At 38.1% G+C, this 24157-nt stretch overlaps 1 protein-coding gene across 3 annotated transcripts in view; it reads right to left on the bottom strand.

Moving 5' to 3' along the window:
• nxnl1 (nucleoredoxin like 1) overlaps nucleotides 1-23845 on the bottom strand; it is a 40968-nt gene extending 17123 nt beyond the window's left edge. The window contains exons 1-4 of one of the 3 annotated variants that reach the window (XM_061880538.1): nucleotides 23482-23719; nucleotides 10705-10970; nucleotides 10524-10613; nucleotides 8835-9048 (exon numbers count right to left, since the gene is read on the bottom strand). In XM_061880538.1, the coding sequence (XP_061736522.1) occupies nucleotides 8835-9048; nucleotides 10524-10613; nucleotides 10705-10940 (540 nt within the window). In that variant the 5' untranslated portion in view covers nucleotides 10941-10970; nucleotides 23482-23719. Of the gene's footprint in view, nucleotides 1-8719; nucleotides 9049-10523; nucleotides 10614-10704; nucleotides 10971-23481 lie in introns of those variants that run through there. The other 2 variants (XM_061880537.1, XM_061880534.1) reach the window with 2 other exon arrangements.
• Between the last annotated feature and the right edge of the window lie 312 nt (nucleotides 23846-24157).

The raw sequence follows: 24157 nt of genomic DNA, 5'->3' as shown, positions 1-24157 counted from the left end.
CTGAGGAGCCCCACCATGCAACACACGGAATTTCAGGACTAAAATTTTAAAGTTAATGCGAAATTGAACTGGAAGCCAATGAAGACTGGATCAAACGGGGGTGATATGGACGCACCGGTCAAAAGTCTGGCAGCCGCATTTTGTACAGTGTGAAGTCTCTTCAGCGTTGACTTAGTGAAGAGAGTGAAGAGAGAATTGCAAGAGTCAATGCGAGACGAAATGACAGCAAATTTCTCACTTAAGAAATATTTCTGAGGTGATAAAAACAGTTTTTGGTCAGTTGACAACAGTGACCCTCCAAAGACATGGACTGATCCAACACAAGCCCAAGGTTTCTGAGGCTGCTTTTAACAGATGCACCCACAGCACCCAGGGAGTTCTTGATCTGGGGGATCTTTTTATCGGGAGCAATTATCAGAGTTTCCGTTTTGAGAGAATTTATCTGGAGCAAATGTGAGGACAACCAGTTTTTATTACAATATCCAAATGATAAAAAAATGAATGTAAAACTAAGATAAAAAGAGAACTATCCCACACTTCTGCTTTGTAAAGTACATCCGTACAGCAGAATGAAATAATAACCAACACATCAACAATATTATTTGCCTGAGTGACTGAACAGGACAAATTTAAAATTAATAACAAAACCAAAAAAAAAAACTTGATTAAAGTTAGAAACAGGGCCATCACTCATTTTTAAAGACAAGTGGAGACTTAACTCCCAGAAGATGCACTAATAATAATATAATCATAATAATGATGTATTTTCTTTTATTCACTGATGATAATGTGTAGTAAATATGTTTATCAGTTCATTTCTACTTTACACTCTGAAGTAGGGAAGTTATAATAAAAGTACATGGTGACAGGTCATGTGATTATTTAAATTCCTAGTCCGGTCACTTTATATTGAATTTGTTGGAACTTTTTTTGAAAAAACAAAACAAAAAAAACATATATATATATATATATATACACTGTATATATATATTTTTAAACAAAAACAAATAATTTAGGCCGCTTATCTTGATGTGTTCTCTATATGTTAATCCCATCTTTGACCCTTAGCCAAGATACAGGTGACTTCAAGTGATAAAATAATGAAGATCTTCTCCTGATCATACCTGTCAACAGTTATTTGCTACACACAATTCATAGTAACAACACCAGCAATAATGGACAATATATATACATGTATATTTAATTAAGTTGACAACATGCATACTGTTTAGTGTTTGTCTTACAAACTCAACATGCACGCTTAAGTTCCAGTACCAGTACCTGCAACCAGTTTTAAATACACTTTACATATTTGAATCGACTTAGATGAATAGACATTGTAATACCACTCCCTACCACCAGGGGCAACAGTGGGACAGAATCAGGGCTCCAAGATTCCCCCTCCATCTGTACCATCATAATCTCAAAAACACAATTTGACACGTACAATACGAGGCTGTTAGCAAACACAAACAAATTACATTCTGATCTGAGCATGGTCTCAGCCAGGTGAGGGCGCTGTTCTGCCAGTGGCAGATTTTTTTTCCCACCAGTTCATATCTTCAACTGTAAAACTGTATTTTAAGCGATTCTATAGACCAGGGGTCTTAAAATTAAATTTACCTCTAGGACCGCTGGAGTAAGTAAGTAAGTAAGTAAGTACATTTTATTTATAAAGCGCTTTTCACAGATAAAATTACACAGCGCTGTACAAAATATAGGTGAAGTAAAACAACAATTCAATTAAAACAACAGGGGCAACATCATAAAAAAAGATACAAAGTGGATTGAAAATGATTAAGGGTTAGGAGAGTTAGGTCCTGCCGTCCATTCCTTCCGAATGCCTGTCTTGGTTGGGGTCTGCTAGGTCTAGTTCCCGCATCTATTGTGGCAGCTTGGTGCCCTGCAAGGTATTCCGCAGTTCTGCAAGTCGGCCAGCTGCTGGGGTAGTGACCTTGTGTGTCAGCGTGTCTGTGATCTTCTTTTAATATATATATATATATATATATGTATATATATGTATATATATATATATATATATATATATATACATATATATATATGTATACATATATATATATATGTATACATATATATATATATATACATATATATACATATATATATATATATGTATACATATATATATATGTATACATATATATATATATATATATATATATACATATATATATATATATATACATATATATATATATATGTATGTATGTATGGGAAAAATCACAGGACTACATCTCTACAGAAGTTTCATGAGGGGTTCCCTCAATCATCAGGAGATTTTAATGGAAGCATTAAAATGTGTTACCTAGGAGGTGTTTCCGTCTGTGGCGACATGTTGAAATGATTTCACTGCGCTTGTTGAGGGATGACAGGTCTGGATGATACATAATATCAACATGCCGCCACTGACGGAAACACCTCCTAGGTAACACATGAGCCAATCACCACGCCCCTACGCCTGCCTGTACCCACCCACTCTATGCCCTATATAAACCATTGTATGTGAATGCTTCCATTAAAATCTCCTGATGATTGAGGGAACCCCTCATGAAACGGTTCTGTAGAGATGAAGTAGTCTTGTGATTTTTCCCACACATACATATTGCGCTCTACTACGGTATCGAGCACTATTCTCTGGATAATCCAATCAAGACATATATATATATATATATATATATATATATATATACATATATATATATATATAGTTTTATATCACAGTTGTTATATTTCTGTTTTTTAATAATTATTATTGTTTTATTTACTATTATTTTTTTTTTTTTGTGTTATTATTATTATTTATTTATTTATTTTTTCCTGCCTCAGGGGGAAGATTTGGCAGGGCATTTGCTGGTTGTTCCATCTCCATTGTTGGAGTCCCTATGATAGGATAGGACTTTATTGTCATTGCACAAGTACAACAAAACTATGTTTTCAGCACAAACCCGTTCATGATTAGACAAACAAACAGTGTACAGGGTTACAGAACAGGAACACTGATGGGTCACCACAAGGTGCCCCCGTAAAAGATGGGGAAAAGGTAAAACGCTGGGCAAAAAAATACAATCAAGAATGGGCTCCTAAGGGGGCCCAGTCTGTAGTGGTAAAAAACCCTCTATGCCATGCACACATAAACATGTTACATATAATCACAACAACTCGCAACAGTGGGAGAGGGAGTTGGGGCCCTGGAGGTCGACCTGCTGCTATAAAACGCTACCAGCCGTCCATCACCCCGAAGGGTACTCAAGTGGTGGTAAAGGCGTGGGGTGGGGGTGGGGTGCTTATATGCCCACTGTTTTGGGTGTGTTGGTATAGTGTCCATAGGCCTGGGGCCGTTCTGCATGCAAGCAAACGTTCGACTCCAAGTGCGGTTGAGGAGGGAGGTCAAAAGCGTCCATCATTGAGGAGTCCTCGGGGGGATGTTTTCAGAACAGCCTGCTCCTGTTGTTGCATCAAGGCTATTTGAGGGAGTCAAATCGTAAATGATGATTTAGTTTTTTCCGCGAGCAGACATTACCCTGGCTTGTCTGTTCTATTCCATTCCCTGCAGGTAGGGTGGGTGGTTCCCGTGGCCTTGTGCTAGGTGGTCCTGTGGCAGCTGACTTGGGTGGGGTGGCCTGGGGCGGGCCCAGCCGTGCTCTCCGATGGGGCCCGTGCTCTCAGGGCCCCGCAATTACCAATTAGCCGCCCAGGAATAACACTAAACTATGAAGTTGAAGAGAGGATCACAAAATATGGGCCTGCAGATCATAAATAGCTCTCAGACTGCAAGTTTGACACCCCTGCTGTATACGGTCGGTAGTCTTGTTTTACCGCAGCAGATGATCCTCGGCGTATATGAATTTGCTCGAATTAAAGTTTCTGTTTCGACAACTTATTTTCCATCTGCCCTGACAGCAGCCCTCGCTCACCCAATCTATAAGTCTTGATCCAGCTTTGCATAGAGAACTCCAGATGAAGTTGCAATAAGCGGCAGCATATTATCAGTGGTCAATCAAACTGATAGTAGAGTCAGCTGGGGCAGAACAAATGACCGGAAAGACTCGAAGGAAACATCCCAAGTGTCATCATGGTGCACATCATTTTAGCAGCAGGATGCATTCAATAGAAGCCATATTTGTCTGGGAAGTGTGGATCCCGAGGTCATCTGCAAATGTGTCCAATTATTCTAATAGAAATGTTTTCCTCGTGTTTTGTTGGGTTTTATCCTGGTTTCATAATTGTGTAAATGTGGACAGACGCTCCGTGGTAGAAGCGCCGTGTAGGCAGGTATTAGTCAGTGTGGTTAATTTTAAAATCCATGCTGGTGTTGTTGTGTCTTTTAAAGGGGAACTGCACTTTTTAGGCTGGGGGAATTTTGCCTATTGTTCACCATCATTATGAGAGACAAAGAATACATTAGTTGTTTTTTCGCTTCCAAATGGGAGCAATCAATTTAGACTTAGACTTCTTTTAATTATCAATCAAATTTGAACTTTACAGTACAGGTAGGAACGAAATTAGGTTGCATTCGCTCGTGGTAGTGCCGGATAAAAGAGCAATAAGATGCAGATTTAAGTCAATAGATGACTGTACAGATAAATTTATTGCACTTTTGCATATGAAACCAGGCTTATGTTATATTGTCTTTATATTCCAGCGAGTTGATCCATTATTGGGGGGAATTGAGAGAATTATTATGATGCGTTCAAGAGTTTTATGGCCTGAGGGAAGAAGCTTTTACAGAACGTCGAGTTTCTGCTATGGGAGACTGCGGAACCTCTTTCTCGAGTCTTTGGTGGGGGTGGGAGGAGTCTTTGCAGATTTTCTGAGCCCTGGTCAGGCTTTTTACCTCTAAATCTAAAAATAAATACATATATGTATGTATGTATATATACATATATATATATATATATATATATATATATATATATATATATATATATATAAAACACGACAAGTTGAGTTTATACTAAAATGGATACATGGATGATACAGCAGAGGATTGGGCGAATGTCATGTGGTCAGATGAAACCAAAATATAACTTTTTGGTATAAACTCAACTCGTCGTATTTGGAAAAAGAAGAATACTGAGTTGCATCCCAAGAACACCAAACCTACTGTGAAGCATGTTGGTGGAAACATCATGCTTTGGGGCTGCTTTTCTGCTAAGGGGACAGGACGATTGATCCGCGTTAAGGAAAGAATGAACGGGGCCATGTATTGTGAGATTTTGAGCCAAAACCTCCTTCCATCAGTGAGAGCTTTGAATGGTTGACCAAATACTTATTTTCCACCATAATTTGGAAATAAATTATTTTAAATTCCTACAATGTGAATTCCTGGATTTTTTTTCCCCCACATTCTGTCTCTCACAGTTGAAGTGTACCTATGATGAAAATTACAGACCTCGGTCATCATTTTAAATGGGAGAACTTGCACAATCGGTGGCTGACTAAATACTTTTTTGCCTCACTGTATATGTCTTGTGTTTATTTATTGTTTTAGTCGTTCCCAGCTGAATATCAGGTCCAACCCGTGACTCCTTAATTTGTGTAGTGGCAGCAACACCCGGATAATTTGGGTGCGTTTGTTACAAGCGATCCTGTTCTCATCCAGCCAACCATTTTCTTTCGCTTATCCAAGGTCGGGGCTTGGGGGCAGCAGCCTAAGCAGGGAAGCCCAGACTTTCCTCTCCCCAGCCACTTTGTCCAGCTCTTCGTGGGGGATCCCGAGGTGTTCCCAGGCCAGCCGGGAGACATAGTCTTCCCAACGTGTCCTGGGTCTTCCCCGTGGACTCCTACCTGTCGGACGTGCCCGAAACACCTCCCGAGGGAGGCGTTCGGGTGGCATCCTGACCAGATGCCCGAACCACCTCTTTTGGCTCCTCTCGGTGTGGAGGAGCAGTGGCTTTAGTTTGAGCTCCCCCGGATGGCAGAACTTCTCATCTCGTGCCTGCCCTGAGATCGCTAGGTTGTGAGTTCAATCCCCGGCCGAGTCATACCAAAGACTATAAAAATGGGACCCATTACCTCCCTGCTTGGCACTCAGCATCAAGGGTTGGAATTGGGGGTTAAATCACCATAAAAGATTCCCGGGTGCAGCCACCGCTGCTGCTCACTGCTCCCCTCACCTCCCAGGGGGTGATCAAGGGTGATGAGTCAAATGCAAAGAATAATTTTGCCACACCTCGTGTGTGTGTGTGTGACAATCATTGGTACTTTAACTTTAACAATCAATCAATCAATCAATCAATGTTTATTTATATAGCCCTAAATCACAAGTGTCTCAAAGGGCTGCACAAACCACAACGACATACTCGGTACAGAGCAAGTAAAAACTCACACCCAGTGGGACGTCAGTGACAGTGACAATGATGACTATGAGAAATCTTGGAGAGTTAGACCTGTAGTATTTTATACGTAAGTAGTAAAACCTTAAAGTCACATCTTAACTAAGGGAGAGGAAACTCCTTTCGGCCGCTTGTACCCGGGATCTTGTCCTTTCGGTCATAACCCAAAGCTCATGACCATAGGTGAAGATGGGAACGCAGATCGACCAGTAAATTGAGAGCTTTGCCTTCCGGCTCAGCTCCTTCTTTACCACAAGGATCTTGTTCTGTCTCCCTGTAATGTTTGTCTGCTCTTGAATGGGATTGTGCTGAAAATCTTGATTTCCCCTCAGGGATTCTTAAAGTACCTCTGATTCTGATTAAATAAAAGCAAACGCCGTCTGATCTTAGACATGATCCTGGAACTTTTCTGACACACCTCCTACGGTTTACTCCTCTCCTCCTTTACATCCTTCTTTTCAAGCTTGCACTTTCTTTGTCTTGCCAGCTTTCCCTTTTACATACTTGCCAACACTCACGGATTATCCGGGAGACTCCCAAAATTCAGCGTCTCTCCCGAAAACCACCCGGGACAAATTTTCTCCCGAAAATCTCCCTAAATTCAGGTGGAGCTGGAGGCCACGCCCCCTCCAGCTCCATGCGGACCTGAGTGAAGTGTCGACAGCCTGTTTTCACGTCCGCTTTCCCACAATATAAACAGAGTGCCTGCTCAATGACATTATAACTGTAGAATGATCGAGGGTGAGTTCTTGGTTTCTTATGTGGGTTCATTGTTAGGCAGTCTCATTAACGTCTTCCCAGCGCGGCAACAACACACAACAACAGCAGTCACGTTTTCGTCTACCGTAAAGCAGTTCGTCTGCCGTAAACAGCAATGTTGTGACACTCTTAAACAGGACAATACTCATATCTATTGTGCATGCAAATGTGATAATAACATCTACGGCTTTTAGAGCAGTGGTTCTCAACCGGCGGACCCAAGTGACGTGTCGACAGCCTGTTTTCACGTCCGCTTTCCCACAATACAAACAGAGTGCCTGCCCAATGAGGTTATAACTGTAGGATGATCGAAGGCGAGTTCTTGGTTTCATATGTGGGTTTATTGTTAGGCAGTCTCATTAAAGTCCTCCCAGCGCGGGAACAACACACAACAACAGCAGTCACATTTTTGTCTACCGTAAAGCAGTTTGTCTGCCATAAACAGCAATGTTGTGACACTCTTAAACAGGACAATATTGCTATCTACTGTGCAGGCATATGTGACAATAACATCTACGGCTTTTAGAGCAGTGGTTCTCAACCGGCGGACCCAAGTGACGTGTCAACTGCCTGTTTTTACGTCTGCTTTCCCAACAATATAAACAGAATGCCTGCCCAATGACGTTATAACTGTAGAATGATCGAGGGTGAGTTCATGGTTTCTTATGTGGGTTTATTGTTAGGCAGTCTCATTAACGTCCTCCCAGCGTGGCAACAACACACAACAACAGCAGTCACGTTTTCGTCTGCCGTAAAGCAGTTTGTCTGCCGCAAACAGCAATGTTGTGACACTCTTAAACAGGACAATATTGCTATCTACTGTGCAGGCATATGTGACAATAACATCTACAGCTTTTAGAGCAGTGGTTCTCAACCGGCGGACGCAAGTGACGTGTCGACAGCCTGTTTTCACGTCCACTTTCCCACAATAGAGCAGTGGTTCTCAACCTTTTTTCAGATATGTACCCCCTGTGAACATTTTTTTATTTCAAGTACCCCCTAATCCGAGCAAAGCATTTTTGGTTGAAAAAAAAAAAGATAAAAAAGTAAAAAACAACACTATGTCATCAGTTTCTGATTTATTAAATTGTATAACAGTGCAAAATATTGCTCATTTGTAGTGGTCTTTCTTGAACTGTTTGGAAAAAAATATATAAAAATAACTAAAAACTTCTTGAAAAATAAACAAGTGATTCAATTATAAATAAAAATTTCTACACATACTGCGATGAGGTGGCAACTTGTCCAGGGTGTACCCCGCCTTCCGCCCGATTGTAGCTGAGATAGGCACCAGCGCCCCCCGCGACCCCAAAAGTGAATAAGTGGTAGAAATGGATGGATATAAAAATAACTAAAAACTTGTTGAAAAATAAACAAGTGATTCAATTATAAAGATTTCTACACATACTGCGATGAGGTGGCGACTTGTCCAGGGTGTACACCGCCTTCCGCCTGATTGTAGCTGAGATAGGCACCAACACCCCTCACGACCCCAAAGGGAATAAGCGGTAGGAAATGGATGGATAGCTGTAAATATACTCCTCCCCTCTAAACCACACCCCCAACAACTCCCCACCCCAACCACGCCCCTCGCCCAACCCCCGACCACGTCTCCACCTCCCGAAATCGGAGGTCTCAAGGTTGGCAAGTATGCCCTCATAACCTCCACCATCTCTTTTTCCTCTTGTCATCCTCCGTCTTATATTTCAGCCTCCTCACCGGGTCGCTGGCGGTGCGCATATTCAGGTTGTCGAACTCCTCGTTCAGCATGAAGCTTCTCTCGATCAGCTCCGACGACTCCTGCCAGTCGCGGAAACACCGGCAGCCCGAGCGGCAAATGTCCTGCACGGCATTCGGGGACAGGACCGAGCCGTCGGGGCGAAGGACCACCAGAGTAGGGACCTCTTTCACCTTAAACATGGCCTGGAGTTCTCTGAAAGCCACAAAAAGAATAGCAAAAAGGTACAGTTGTGATCAAAATTATTCAACCCCCACACAATTTAGGTGTTTTAGCAAGTTGGACATTTATTCCGGATTTTGTTTATAGTCATATCAAATAAAGATGTGTCAAATAGACAAATGCAACTTAAATTGTAACACTGTATTTTACAAAATACCAAAAAAGGACATTTTTCTTAATATCTCATTGACAAAATTATTCAACCCCTTGAAGATCATAACTCTTAAGAACAGAATTTGAATAATGTCTTTTCAATCGGGTGTTAAAAAACACCTGTAGATGTGATTAGAACCATAACGAGCAACAATTAAACTGATTAAAAAAAGACTGTGACGCTCAGCTTCTTGTAGATGGTCAATGGTGTATTTGCAACATGGTGAAGTCCAGGGAGTGGTCAAAGAAGTCAAGAGAGGAGGTCATTTCTCTTCATAAGAAAGGATATGGATATAAGAAAATAGCAAAGACATTACACATTCCAAGAGACACCGTTGGGAGCATAATTCACAAGTTTAAAGCTAAAGGCACAGTGGAAACACTACCTGGGCGTGGTAGAAAGAGGATGCTGTGTGCAACTGCTGTCTGGTATTTGAAGCGTACAGTGGTGAAAAACAGCTGAGGAACTACAACAGGACATTGCAGAGGGGGGGACGCAGGTTTCGTCCCAGACAATAAGGCGCGCACTACGAGATGAAGGCCTCCATGCCATAACTCCCAGGTGCACCCTACTTCTGACTACCAGGCACAAGAAAATTGACTCCAGTATGCCAAAAATCATCTGGACAAACTCCAAAGGTTTTGGGAAACTGTTCTATGGAGTGATGAGACAAAACTGGAACTCTTTGGGCCTATGAATCAACGTTATGTCTGGAGGAGAAAAAAATGAAGCTTACAAAGAGAAGAACACCTTTCCTACTGTTAAGCATGGTGGGGGGGTCAATCGTGCTCTGGGGCTGTTTCTCTGCCTCAGGTACCGGGAATATCCAGCGCGTTCAAGGCATTATGAATTCTATTTCCTACCAGGATATATTAGCTGCAAATGTCATGAAGTTGCATTGGTCTATTTGACACATCTTTATTTGATATGACTATAAACAAAATACGGAATAAATGTACAACTTGGGGCGGCATAGCTCGATTGGTAGAGTGGCCGTGCCAGCAACTTGAGGGTTGCAGGTTCGATTCCCGCTTCCGCCATCCTAGTCACTGCCATTGTGTCCTTGGGCAAGACACTTTACCCACCTGCTCCCAGTGCCACCCACACTGGTTTAAATGTAACTTAGATATTGGGTTTCACTCTGTAAAGCGCTTTGAGTCACTAGAGAAAAGCGCTATATAAATATAATTCACAACTTGCTAAAACACCAAAATGTTGTGGGGGTTGAATCATTTTGATCACAATTATACGTATTATGCAACGAGACATGGCTCCCTCCCCTCCGTCCACCTACTTTCTGTAAGGGTCTTCAAAGGCCAAAAACAGAACCTTCTTGTGCATCTCTTTGAGAAATTTCCTCTGCTGCTCCTCTGATTGGTCCAAGCTGCAGAGAGGCGATTGGAAAGGATCAAGCCAATGCACCTGAGCTCATCTGGTGTGATGAAGTAATGACATGGAGAGAAGCAGGCAGAGACCTGACATGGATGAGCGCCAGCAGTCGGGGGTATTCAATGTAAGCGGGGTCCTTCAAGCGCTTGAAGAAGTCGTTCAGAACAGGCACAAACTCCCAGCACCTGTCACACTCGGCGCTGGCAAACAGCAGCAGGACGATGCGGTTTTCCAGAATCCCGCTGATTTCCCGCTCCGTGTTGAGCTCGTCCTGGTCCCAATTGTTCTCCACGAGAACTCGGTTGAGGAATAGGTCCACCATGATGGAACACACCCTGGATGGACGAGACCTCTGTGGAGATATGCATTCATAACGTCTGATATAGAATGCCGTTCAGTAGGGCTGCGAATCTTTGGGTGTCCCATGATTCGATTCAATATCGATTCTTGGGGTGACGATTCGATAATATATCGATTTTTTTTAATTCAACGCAATTCTCGATTCAAAAACGATATTTTTCCCATTCAAAACGATTCTGTATTCATTCAATACATAGGATTTCAGCAGGATCTACCCCGGTCTGCTGACATGCTAGCAGAGTAGTAGAAAAAAAAAAAAAAAGCTTTTATAATTTTAAAGGACAATGTTTTATCAACTGATTGCAATAATGTCAATTTGTTTTAACTATTAAACGAACCAAAAATATGACTTATTTTATCTTTGTGAAAACATTGGACACAGTGTGTTGTCAAGCTTATGAGATGCAATGCAAGTGTAAGCCACTGTGACACTATTGTTCTTTTTTTATAAATGTCTAACAATAATGTCAATGAGGGATTTTTAATCACTGCTATGCGGAAATTATAACTAATATTGATGCTGTTGTTGATAATATTTATTTTTGTTTTACTACTTTTGGTTTGTTCTGTGTCGTGTTTGTGTCTCCTCTCAATTGCTCTGTTCATGCAGTTCTGAGTGTTGCTGGGTCAGGTTTGGTTTTGGAATTGGATTGCATTGTTATGGTATTGATGTGTAGTGGTTTGTTCGATTGATAAAACAAAAAAAAACTAAATCGATTTTTTTTTTTTTTAAATGAGAATCGATTCTGAATCACACAACGTATTCGATTCGATTTGTATTCGAATCGTGAGGCAATGATACCGTTCAGTATCATTGCCTCACGCCTCAGTTTTTACATTTGTGTTTTTCAACCTTTTCTGAGCCATGGCTTATTTTTTTCCATTGAAAAAAATCCCGAAGCACACCACCAGCAGAAATCTATGAAAAAATGAAACTAAGTTGCTGATATTGACAATAAAAAGTCGTTCTTAAAACTGTTGGATATGAATTCAAACCATAACCAAGCATGCATCACTATAGATCTTGTCTCAATGTAGGTGTACTGTCACCACCTTATTGTGAGTTTGTTGCTGTTTTCCTGTGTGTCGTGTTTTAGTTCTTGTCCTGCGCTCCTATTTTAGTGGCTTTTCCTCTTTTGTTGGTATTTTCCTGTCGTAGTTTCATGTCTTCCTTGAACGCTATTCCCCGCACCTGCTTTGTTTTCGCAATCAAGACTATTTCAGTTGTGCGGACATTGTTGATTGTCATGTCCTGTATGGATGTGCTTTGTGGACGCCATCTGCTCCACACATTGCAAGTATTTGCTGTCGTCCAGCATTCTCTTTTTGTTTACTTCGCAACCAGTTCAGTTTTAGCTTCGTTTTGCATAGCCATCCCAAAGCTCCAATGCCATTTCTTAGCGGCACTCACCTTTTATTTGTTTTTTGGTTTAATTGTTGGATACCTTTTTACCTGCACGTTGCATCCCACAAATTGTGATCTCGACAAACCATTTGCGCCGACAAAGCAATTAGCTACCGGCTGCTACCTACAGATATGGAAGAGTATTACACGGTTACGCTGCCGAGTTCTAGACACATTTGCGGATTGGACGTGCCCTAAAGACCTCCCTCGGGAAGCGTTTGGGTGGCATCCTGACCAGCTGCCCGACGTGAAAAAATAAATAAATAATATATTTGAACCCACAATCTGTAGAACCCATTCGACTCCGCATAAGCCGGTGGTATCTCTCGTAGTCGGCTGTTCGAGTGGAAATGGCGAGCATCTCCCCATTTCATCGCCGACATCGTCTCACAAGATGTAGTTTCTCTTTAAATATCCTTCTTGAAAATGGCCTTGCAAATATATATCTGCCACCTAATCAATGTTTTGTTCTCCTTCTTTGTGGGTCAACACTTCCCGCTAAGTTGCAACTTGTGACTGGATACTCACTTTGGAATAACAAGTGAGTATCCAATCACAGTCTCGTTAACATCAGGCTACCTAGATAGGTAACTTGTAATCTGATTGGCTACCGCAACTGTCTATCAACTGTCTGTGTTCCCAAATTCATCCGCTAACGATCCCGGTGAGTATCCAATCACAGGGCGCGTAAATGTCACGTTGAATGTACGGCCAGCCAGAAGGCCTTACTGACAACGACTCGTGATCTGATAGGCTATCGCAATTATCTATCAACTGTATGTGCTTGTTCACTTACAGTGCACGGATGCCCGCATTGTTGATTCTGAAGGCCCCGGGCAGATTTGGTACAGCATGGCAACAAAAGATAGCGGAATTCTGATTGGATACAAACTAAAACTCAAAACAACAATATTGGAAGGAGCATAATATGACATGAAGAGAATATGAGTACTTTTAGATATTTAGGGAAAATAAAAAAAATTAAAAATAATCTTTAATCATGATCATGATTTCTGGTTATGTTATTCCAGCAGTGAAAGCCCTGAGGGCACACCACTGACTGTATGTATGCCCACAGAACTTTCCTCCAGAAGGTCTTTGTGGAGGGGGGCGTGGTCTGCTGACCTGCAGCGAGGCAGGGTGTGCCAGGACCGGCTTCGAGATGAGCGACAGGTGCGTAGATGGCCCACCTGGGCCTGCTTTTCTAATCACCTGTCGCTCTGTTAAAAGGCAGCAAGGGAGAGAGGAGGTGGCGTTGGAGCACGAGCGAGAGCCAACCAGACCAATGCAAAAACAATTGCTGAATAGCACATCAGAGACCATTTATTGCAAAATAAAACAGTGTTCTCTACCCTGAAAGGAACTGACATGACAGATCCTGACATGACATGAAATGACATGACAGTATATCTCTGTCTCGCACTCGCTCGTGCTCCAACTCCACCTCCTCTCTCCTCCCCGGCTGCTGCCTTTTAACAGAGCGACAGGTGATTAGATAAGCGAGCCCGGGTGTGCCATCTACAAACCTGTTGCTGATCTCGAAGCTAGTCCTGGCACACCTCGCTTCGCTGCAGGCCTGCAGGCCACCCCCCTCCACAGTCTTACCTTTGTCCATGTGATGTCAGATGAAACAAAAATTGAACTAGCATGAAGGTTTTAGAATGGCCTTCCCAAAGTCCTGACTTAAACGTGTGGACAATGCTGAAAAAACAAGTCCATGTCAGAAAACCCCCAAAATTTTGCTGAACCACACCAATTTTGTCAAGAGGAGTGGTCAAAAATTCAACCAGAAGCTTGTGGATGGCCACCAAACACGCCTTATTGCAGTGAAACTTGCCAAGGGACATAGAAGCAAATATTAACATTGCTGTATGTACGTCAGGTTCAAACACTGATGAAATCTATTAAACAAGACAAGAAGCAAAGAATTAAACAGAGACAGAATTCAATTTGGCTCAATTTGAGGAGAGCCGCCTGATTGTACGAAAGATTGTACACCACCTCTTTTTATTTGGACTTTCCCTGTTAACCTAACAACAGCTGTTTCTAAAATGATAGCATTTTAGCAAATTTTGTTTGATTAAAGCCTAAAATTATGTTTTTTGATACTTGGCGCCATCTTAGAAGTATTTTAATTTCTCCTATTATAGCATGCTAATTATTTATGCTAGCATTTTAGCTAATTTTGTTTGATTAAAGCCTAAAATTATGTTTTTGATACTTGGCGCCATCTTAGAAGTTTTTTAACTTCTCCTATGATAGCATGCTAATTATTTATGCTAGCATTTTAGCAAATTTTGTTTGATTAAAGCCTAAAATTATGTTTTTTGATACTTGGCGCCATCTTAGAAGTATGTTAACTTCTCCTATTTTAGCATGCTAATTATTCATGCTAGCATTTTAGCAAATTTTGTTTGATTAAAGGCTAAAATTATGTTTTTGATACTTGGCGCCATCTTAGAAGTATGTTAACTTCTCCTATGTTGACATGTTAATTTTTTATGATAGCATTTTAGCAAATTTTGTTTGATTAAAGCCTAAAATTATGTTTTTTGATACTTGGCGCCTTCTTAGAAGTATTTTAACTTCTCCTATGATAGCATGCTAATGATTAATGCTAGCATTTTAGCAAATTGTGTTTGATTAAAACCTAAAATTATGGTTTTTGATACTTGGCGCCATCTCACAAAATCTATTACTCTGCTAGCATGTCAGCAGACTGGGGGGGGGGTTTGTAAACAGCCATTGTTTTCGGTCACATTAACACAAAAGAAAAAGATGCCTCGGGCTTGTGCTAGTCCTGGATCGAGCTTGGATAAAAATCCATAGCCCCTCCCATTTCCTCCCATCATACACAATGGAATTTTACAAGCATTTGGCTTGTTACAACAAAGACAACCTCTTGTCTGTTCACTGGGAACTCGGAGAACGGAAAGTGTTTTTGATGATTTACATACAATTTTTCTGGGAATGTATACCAAGCAGATTTGGTCACATTTTTAGTGGACCCATAATACATTCATAAAAGAACTAAACGTCATGAATGTTTTTTGTGAGCAACAAGTATGTGTTCCAATCACTCTGTCACAAAAAAACAAGAGTTGTAGAAATTATCGGAAACTCAAGACAGCCATGACATTATGTTCTTTACAAGTGTATGGAAACTTTTGACCACAACTCTGAGACTAAACTTTCCATCTGCGATGACGTATCTGCGCATCAAAATGTTCAATCTTAGACCTTTTTGTGATGAATCTAAGGAATAATATACAGAGAGCATACTGTACTTTAGAACAATCTAGATGGACGCCCCCAGGATTATGCTGTGATAGACCGAACACCAGAGTGGAAATACTTTTCTGCTGTAGAAATAAAGTTCAGGCCGAAATGTTCTTTATCTGTAATATGCTGTCTTTTTATGCTGGCATTTTTGCTATTTTCTTTTGTATCAACCTAAAATCATGGCTTTTTATACTTGGTGCCAACTTGTAAGTACGCTAACCTTTCCTATATCATATTAAAATTTGCATGCTGATTTTTGGAGTTTATTTCTAAAAATGATCGATTTTGATACCATCTTAGAAGTATGTTAACTTCTTCGGTTAGCATCCTAATTATTCATGCTAAAATTTTAGCAACTTTTGTTGGATTAAGGCCTAAAATTATGGTTTTTGATACTTGGCGCCATCTTAGAAGTATGCTAACTTGTATATTAGCATGTTAATTATTTATGCTAGCATTTTAACAAATTTCGATTGACTAAAGCATAGAGTTATGGTTTTTGATACTTGGCACCATCTTACAAGCATGATAACTCATCCTGTGTTAGCATGCCAACATTAGCGTGCTAACAATTTATGGTAGTATTTAATTATCTTTAATAAAAGCCTAAAATCATGGCTTTTTATACTCGACACAATCTTAGAAGTAAGTTAATTACTTCTATGTTAGCTTGCTAATTATAAATGCTAGCATTTTAGCTAATTTTGTTTGATTAAAGCCTAAAATCATGGCTTTTGATACTTGGCGTCATCTTAGAAGTATGTTAACTCATCCTGTGTTAGCATGCCAACATTAGCGTGCTAACCTTTTTTGGTAGTATATAATTGTATTGGATTAAAACTTAAAATCATAGATTTTGATACTTGGCGCCATCTTAGAAGTACGTTAACTTCTCTATGTTAGCATGCTAATTATTTATGCTAGCATTTTAGCAAATTTTGTTTGATTAAAGCCTAAAATCATGGTTTTTGATACTTGGCACCATCTTAGAAGTATGTTAACTTCTCCTATGTTAAAATGCTAATTATTTTTTGCTAGCATTTTAGCAAATTTTGTTTGATTAAAGCCTAAAATCATGTTTTTTGATACTTGGCGCCATCTTAGAAGTATGTTAACTTCCCTATGTTAGCATAATTATTGATGCTAGCATTTTGGCAAATTTTGTTTTAATTAAAGCCTTAAATCATGGTTATTGATACTTGGCGCCATCTTAGAAGTATGTTAACTTCTCCTATATTAGCATGCTAATTATCAATGCTAGCATTTTAGCAAATTGTGTTTGATTAAAGCCTAAAATCAAGGTTATTGATGCTTGGCACCATCTTAGAAGTATGTTAACTTCTCCTATCTTGGCGTGTTAATTTTTTATGATAGCATTTTAGAAAATGTTTGATTAATGCCTAAAATTATGTTTTTTGATACTTGGCGCCATCTTATAAGTATGTTAACTTCTATGTTAGCATGCTAATTATTTATGCTATTATTTTAGAAAATTGTGTTTGATTAAAGCCTAAATTTATGGTTTTGGATACTTGGCGCCATCTTAGAAGTATGTTAACTTCTCTATGTTAGCATGCTAATTATTTATGCAAGCATTTTAGCAAATCTTGTTTGATTAAAGCCTAAAATGATGTTTTTTGATACTTGGCACCATCTTAGAAGTACGCTAACTTCTCTATGTTAGCATGCTAATTATTTATGCTAGCATTTTAGCAAATTTTGTTTGATTAAAGCCTAAAATCATGGTTTTTGATACTTTGCACCATCTTAGAAGTATGTTAACTTCTCCTATGTTAGAATGGTAACAATTTATGCTAGCATTTTAGCGAATTTTGATTGATTAAAGCCTAAAATCATGTTTTTTGATACTTGGCGCCATCTTAGAAGTATGTTAACTTCTCTATGTTAGCAAGCTAATTATTTATGCTAACATTTTAGCAAATTTTGTTTGATTAAAGCCTAAAGTCATGGTTTTTGATACTTGGCACCATCTTAGAAGTATGTTAACTTCTCCTATGTTAGAATGCTAACAATTTATGCTAGCATTTTAGCAAATTTTGATTGATTAAAGCCTAAAATCATGTTTTTTGTTACTTGGCGCCATCTTAGGAGTATGTTAACTTCTCTATGTTAGCATGTTAATTATTTATGCTAGCATTTTAGCAAATTTTGTTTGATTAAAGCCTAAAATCATGGTTATTGATACTTGGCACCATCTCAGAAGTATGTTAACTTCCCTATGTTAGCATAATTATTGATGCTAGCATTTTAGCAAATTTTGTTTGATTAAAGCCTAAAATTATGTTTTTTGATACTTGGCGCCATCTTAGAAGTACGTTAACTTTTCTATGTTAGTATGCTAATTATTTATGCTAGCATTTTAGCAAATTGTGTTTGATTAAAGCCCAAAATCAAGGTTATTGATGCTTGGCGCCATCTTAGAAGTATGTTAACTTCTCCTATGTTGGCATGTTAATTTTTTATGATAGCATTTTAGAAAATGTTGTTTGATTAATGCCTAAAATTATGTTTTTTGATACTTGGCACCATCTTGTAAGTATGTTAACTTCTATGTTAGCATGCTAATTACTTATCCTAGCATTTTAGCAAATTTTGTTTGATTAAAGCCTAAATTTATGGTTTTGGATACTTGGCGCCATCTTAGAAGTATGTTAACTTCTCTATGTTAGCATGCTAATTATTTATGCAAGCATTTTAGCAAATTTTGTTTGATTAAAGCCTAAAATCATGGTTTTTGATACTTTGCACCATCTTAGAAGTATGTTAACTTCTCCTATGTTAGAATGCTAACAATTTATGCTAGCATTTTAGCAAATTTTGATTGATTAAAGCCTAAAATCATGTTTTTTGATACTTGGCGCCATCTTAGGAGTATGTTAACTTCTCTATGTTAGCATGTTAATTATTTATGCTAGCATTTTGGCAAATTTTGTTTTGATTAAAGCCTTAAATTATGTTTTTTGATACTTGGCGCCATCTTAGAAGTACGTTAACTTCTCTATGTTAGCATGCTAATTATTTATGCTAGCATTTTAGCAAATTTTGTTTGATTAAAGCCTAAAATCAGGGTTTCTGATACTTGGCACCATCTTAGAAGTATGTCAACTTCTCCTATGTTAGCATGCTAATTATTTTTTGCTAGCATTTTAGCAAATTTTGTTTGATTAAAGCCTAAAATCATGTTTTTTAATACTTGGCGCCATCTTAGAAGTATGTTAACTTCCCTGTGTTAGGATAATTATTGATGCTAGCATTTTGGCAAATTTTGTTTTAATTAAAGCCTTAAATCATGGTTATTGATACTTGGCGCCATCTTGGAAGTATGTTAACTTCTCCTATATTAGCATGCTAATTATCAATGCTAGCATTTTAGCAAATTGTGTTTGATTAAAGCCAAAATCAAGGTTATTGATGCCTGGCACCATCTTAGAAGTATGTTAACTTCTCCTATGTTAGCAGGTTAATTTTTTATGATAGCATTTTAGAAAATGTTGTTTGATTAAAGCCTAAAATGATGTTTTTTCTATACTTGGCGCCATCTTAGAAGTATGTTAACTTCTCCTATGTTAGCATGCTAATCATTTATGCTAGCATTTTAGCACATTGTGTTTGATTAAAGCCTAAAATTATGTTTTTTGATACTTGGCGCCATCTTAGAAGTATGTTAACTTCTCCTATGTTGACATGTTAATTTTTTATGAGAGCATTTTAGCAAATTTTGTTTGATTAAAGCCTAAAATCATGGTTATTGATACTTGGCGCCATCTTAGAAGTATGTTAACTTCTCCTATGTTAGCAGGTTAATTTTTTACGATAGCATTTTAGAAAATGTTTGATTAAAGCCTAAAATTATGGTTTTTGATACTTGGCGCCATCTTAGAAGTATGTTAACTTCTCCCATGTTAGCATGCTAATTATTTATGATAGCGTTTTAGCAAATTTTGTTTGATTAAAGCCTAAAATTATGTTTTTTGATACATGGCGCCATCTTAGAGAAGTATTTTAACTTCTCCTATGTTAGCATGCTAATTATTTATGCTAGCATTTTAGCACATTTTGTTTGACTAAAGCCTAAAATTATGGTTTTTGATGCTTGGCGCCATCTTAGAAGTATGTTAACTTCTCCTATGTTGACATGTTAATTTTTTATGATAGCATTTTAGCAAATTTTGTTTGATTAAAGCCTAAAATTATGTTTTTTGATACTTGGCGCCATCTTAGAAGTATGTTAACTTCTCCTATGTTGACATGTTAATTTTTTATGATAGCATTTTAGCAAATTTTGTTTGATTAAAGCCTAAAATTATGTTTTTTGATACTTGGCGCCATCTTAGAAGTATGTTAACTTCTCTTATGTTGACATGTTAATTTTTTATGATAGCATTTTAGCAAATTTTGTTTGATTAAAGCCTAAAATAATGGTTTTTGATACTTGGCGCCATCTTAGAAGTATGTTAACTTCTCCTATGTTGACATGTTAATTTTTTATGATAGCATTTTAGCAAATTTTGTTTGATTAAAGCCTAACATTATGTTTTTTGATACTTGGTGCCATCTTAGAAGTATTTTAACTTCTCCTATGATAGCATGCTAATTATTTATGCTGGCATTTTAGCAAATTTTGTTTGATTAAAGCCAAAAATTATGTTTTTTGATACTTGGCGCCATCTTAGAAGTATGTTAACTTTTCCTATGTTGACATGTTAATTTTTTATGATAGCATTTTAGCAAATTTTGTTTGATTAAAGCCTGACATCATGGTTATTGATACTTGGCGCCATCTTAGAAGAATGTTAACTTCTCCTATGTTAGCATGTTAATTTTTTATGATAGCATTTTAGAAAATGTTGTTTGATTAAAGCCTAAAATTATGTTTTTTGATACTTGGCGCCATCTTAGAAGTATGTTAACTTCTCCTATGTTAGCATGCTAATGATAAATGCTAGCATTTTAGCAAATTGTGTTTGATTAAAGCCTAAAATTATGTTTTTTGATACTTGGCGCCATCTTAGAAGTATGTTAACTTCTCCTATGTTAGCATGCTAATTATTCATGCTAGCATTTTAGCAAATTTTGTTTGACTAAAGCCTAAAATTATGTTTTTTGATACTTGGTGCCATCTTAGAAGTATGTTAACTTCTCCTATGTTGACATGTTAATTTTTTATGATAGCATTTTAGCAAATTTTGTATGATTAAAGCCTAAAATTATGTTTTTTGAAACTTGGCGCCATCTTAGAAGTATGTTAACTTCTCCTATGATAGCATGCTAATTATTTATGCAAGCATTTTAGCAAATTTTGTTTGATTAAAGCCTAAAATTATGTTTTTTGATACTTGGCGCCATCTTAGAAGTATTTTAACTTCTCCTATGATAGCATGCTAATTATTTATGCTGGCATTTTAGCAAATTTTGTTTGATTAAAGCCAAAAATTATGTTTTTTGATACTTGGCGCCATCTTAGAAGTATGTTAACTTCTCATATGTTAGCATGCTAATTATTCATGCTAGCATTTTAGCAAATTTTGTTTGATTAAAGCCTAAAATTATGTTTTTTGATACTTGGCGCCATCTTAGAAGTATTTTAACTTCTCCTATGTTAGCATGCTAATTATTTATGCTAGCATTTTAGCAAATTTTGTTTGATTAAAGCCTAAAATTATGTTTTTTGAGACTTGGCGCCATCTTAGAAGTATTTTAACTTCTCCTATGTTAGCGTGCTAATTATTTTAGCCAGCATTTTAGCACATTTTGTTTGATTAAAGCCTAAAATTATGGTTTTTGATACTTGGCGCCATCTTAGAAGTATGTTAACTTCTCCTCTGTTGACATGTTAATTTTTTATGATAGCATTTTAGCAAATTTTGTTTGATTAAAGCCTAAAATCATGGTTATTGATACTTGGCGCCATCTTAGAAGAATGTTAACTTCTCCTATGTTAGCATGTTAATTTTTTATGATAGCATTTTAGAAAATGTTGTTTGATTAAAGCCTAAAATTATGTTTTTTGATACTTGGCGCAATCTTAGAAGTATGTTAACTTCTCCTATGTTGACATGTTAATTTTTTATGATAGCATTTTAGCAAATTTTGTATGATTAAAGCCTAAAATTATGTTTTTTGAAACTTGGCGCCATCTTAGAAGTATGTTAACTTCTCCTATGATAGCATGCTAATTATTTATGCAAGCATTTTAGCAAATTTTGTTTGATTAAAGCCTAAAATTATGTTTTTTGATACTTGGCGCCATCTTAGAAGTATTTTAACTTCTCCTATGATAGCATGCTAATTATTTATGCTGGCATTTTAGCAAATTTTGTTTGATTAAAGCCAAAAATTATGTTTTTTGATACTTGGCGCCATCTTAGATGTATGTTAACTTCTCCTATGTTAGCATGCTAATTATTCATGCTAGCATTTTAGCAAATTTTGTTTGATTAAAGCCTAAAATTATGTTTTTTGATACTTGGCGCCATCTTAGAAGTATTTTAACTTCTCCTATGTTAGCATGCTAATTATTTATGCTAGCATTTTAGCAAATTTTGTTTGATTAAAGCCTAAAATTATGTTTTTTGAGACTTGGCGCCATCTTAGAAGTATTTTAACTTCTCCTATGTTAGCGTGCTAATTATTTATGCCAGCATTTTAGCACATTTTGTTTGATTAAAGCCTAAAATGATGGTTTTTGATACTTGGCGCCATCTTAGAAGTATGTTAACTTCTCCTATGTTGACATGTTAATTTTTTATGATAGCATTTTAGCAAATTTTGTTTGATTAAAGCCTAAAATCATGGTTATTGATACTTGGCGCCATCTTAGAAGAATGTTAACTTCTCCTATGTTAGCATGTTAATTTTTTATGATAGCATTTTAGAAAATGTTGTTTGATTAAAGCCAAAAATTATGTTTTTTGATACTTGGCGCCATCTTAGAAGTATGTTAACTTCTCCTATGTTAGCATGCTAATTATTCATGCTAGCATTTTAGCAAATTTTGTTTGACTAAAGCCTAAAATTATGTTTTTTGATACTTGGCGCCATCTTAGAAGTATGTTAACTTCTCCTATGTTGACATGTTAATTTTTTATGATAGCATTTTAGCAAATTTTGTATGATTAAAGCCTAAAATCATGGTTATTGATACTTGGCGCCATCTTAGAAGTATGTTAACTTCTCCTATGTTAGCATGCTAATGATTAATGCTAGCATTTTAGCAAATTATGTTTGATTAAAGCCTAAAATTATGGTTTTTGATACTTGGCGCCATCTCACAAGGATGATAAGTCATCCTGTGTCATCATTTCAAACCTCAACACGCTATCATTTCACGCCGGCATTTTAGCTACTTTCTCTCACCACAGTCTGATGTCGAAATAAAGTTCAGGCCGAAATGTTCTTCATCCGTCGGGCGACGGCCCGTATTTCAGTGTCGCTGCAGGCCGAGAATTGACAGTGATAACCTCACAAATTAGATTTGGCTCTCTGGCTCTGAGCTGATCTATTTGGCGCCGCAACCGCACACTGAAACATCCCGCGCTGATAGAGGAGAGCCGCGTCGAAAAAGTGGACGTCAGGCTGGAAAAAGGGATTTACTGTAAGACTCGGAGAGGGCAAAGCTTAAATCCTACATCGGGGGAAAGTCATTTCGCAATCATGCTGTTCACTTTTTGAAGCGCATTGATCGCGGCCTGATATAGTAGCGCTGGCGCCTTGTTTGCTTAATAGATCATTTAATAGGCAATCAATCGCTCGACGTGCTGTGGCAGCTGAATACAGCGCCGGTAATTTACCTCACCTTGAAACTCCTCGTCTCAAATATATCCCAACTTTCTCTCGCCGGCCATTGTTTTCATTCTTGATTTGTTGCCCTTCTGGCGACACCCTCGCCGCTTCTTCCCTTGGCTTTGTGCGTCCACTTCCTGCCCCGCCGGGATTTACAGGTGGAGATTAGAGATAAGAATGGGCGTGTCAGGAGCCCAAAACTCCAGCTCGGGAGAGGCAAGCTTCTTACTTCTGCGGGACAACCTGAGCAGGCCAGTTGTCGTCCATGCATGCACTGAGAACACAACACAAAATGGATGAAGAATTTGATATTAATGTTTTTTTTCCTGCCATCCTGCTGACATTCATATGTTAACGTTCTATCCTTGTTCCTTTCAACATAAAGCTCATAGTTTTTGATACTTGGCGCCATCTTAGAAGTGCCGTATTTCCTTGAATTGCCACCAGGGCACTGATTAATTTAAAACCTCTTCTCACTCCTGCGCTTACCAAAGGCATGCGGTAAAAGTAAGCATGCGCTAATTAATTTAAAACCTCTTCTCACTCCGGCACTTACCAAAGGCATATAGTAAACATTTGAGTGTGATGTAAGCTTGGACCATAAATCCTACTGAATAGCTCTTAATCTTCTTCCCTTTATGCAATTTCAAATCACCGGTATGGAAATCAGCCTCCTCCATTTTGAAAAT

Source organism: Nerophis ophidion, linkage group LG20 (genome assembly GCF_033978795.1).
Source record: "Nerophis ophidion isolate RoL-2023_Sa linkage group LG20, RoL_Noph_v1.0, whole genome shotgun sequence".
In the NCBI taxonomy this organism is placed as follows: domain Eukaryota; kingdom Metazoa; phylum Chordata; class Actinopteri; order Syngnathiformes; family Syngnathidae; genus Nerophis; species Nerophis ophidion.
Note: the sequence above shows the minus strand (reverse complement) of the source record. Positions and strands in the feature narration are given on the sequence as shown.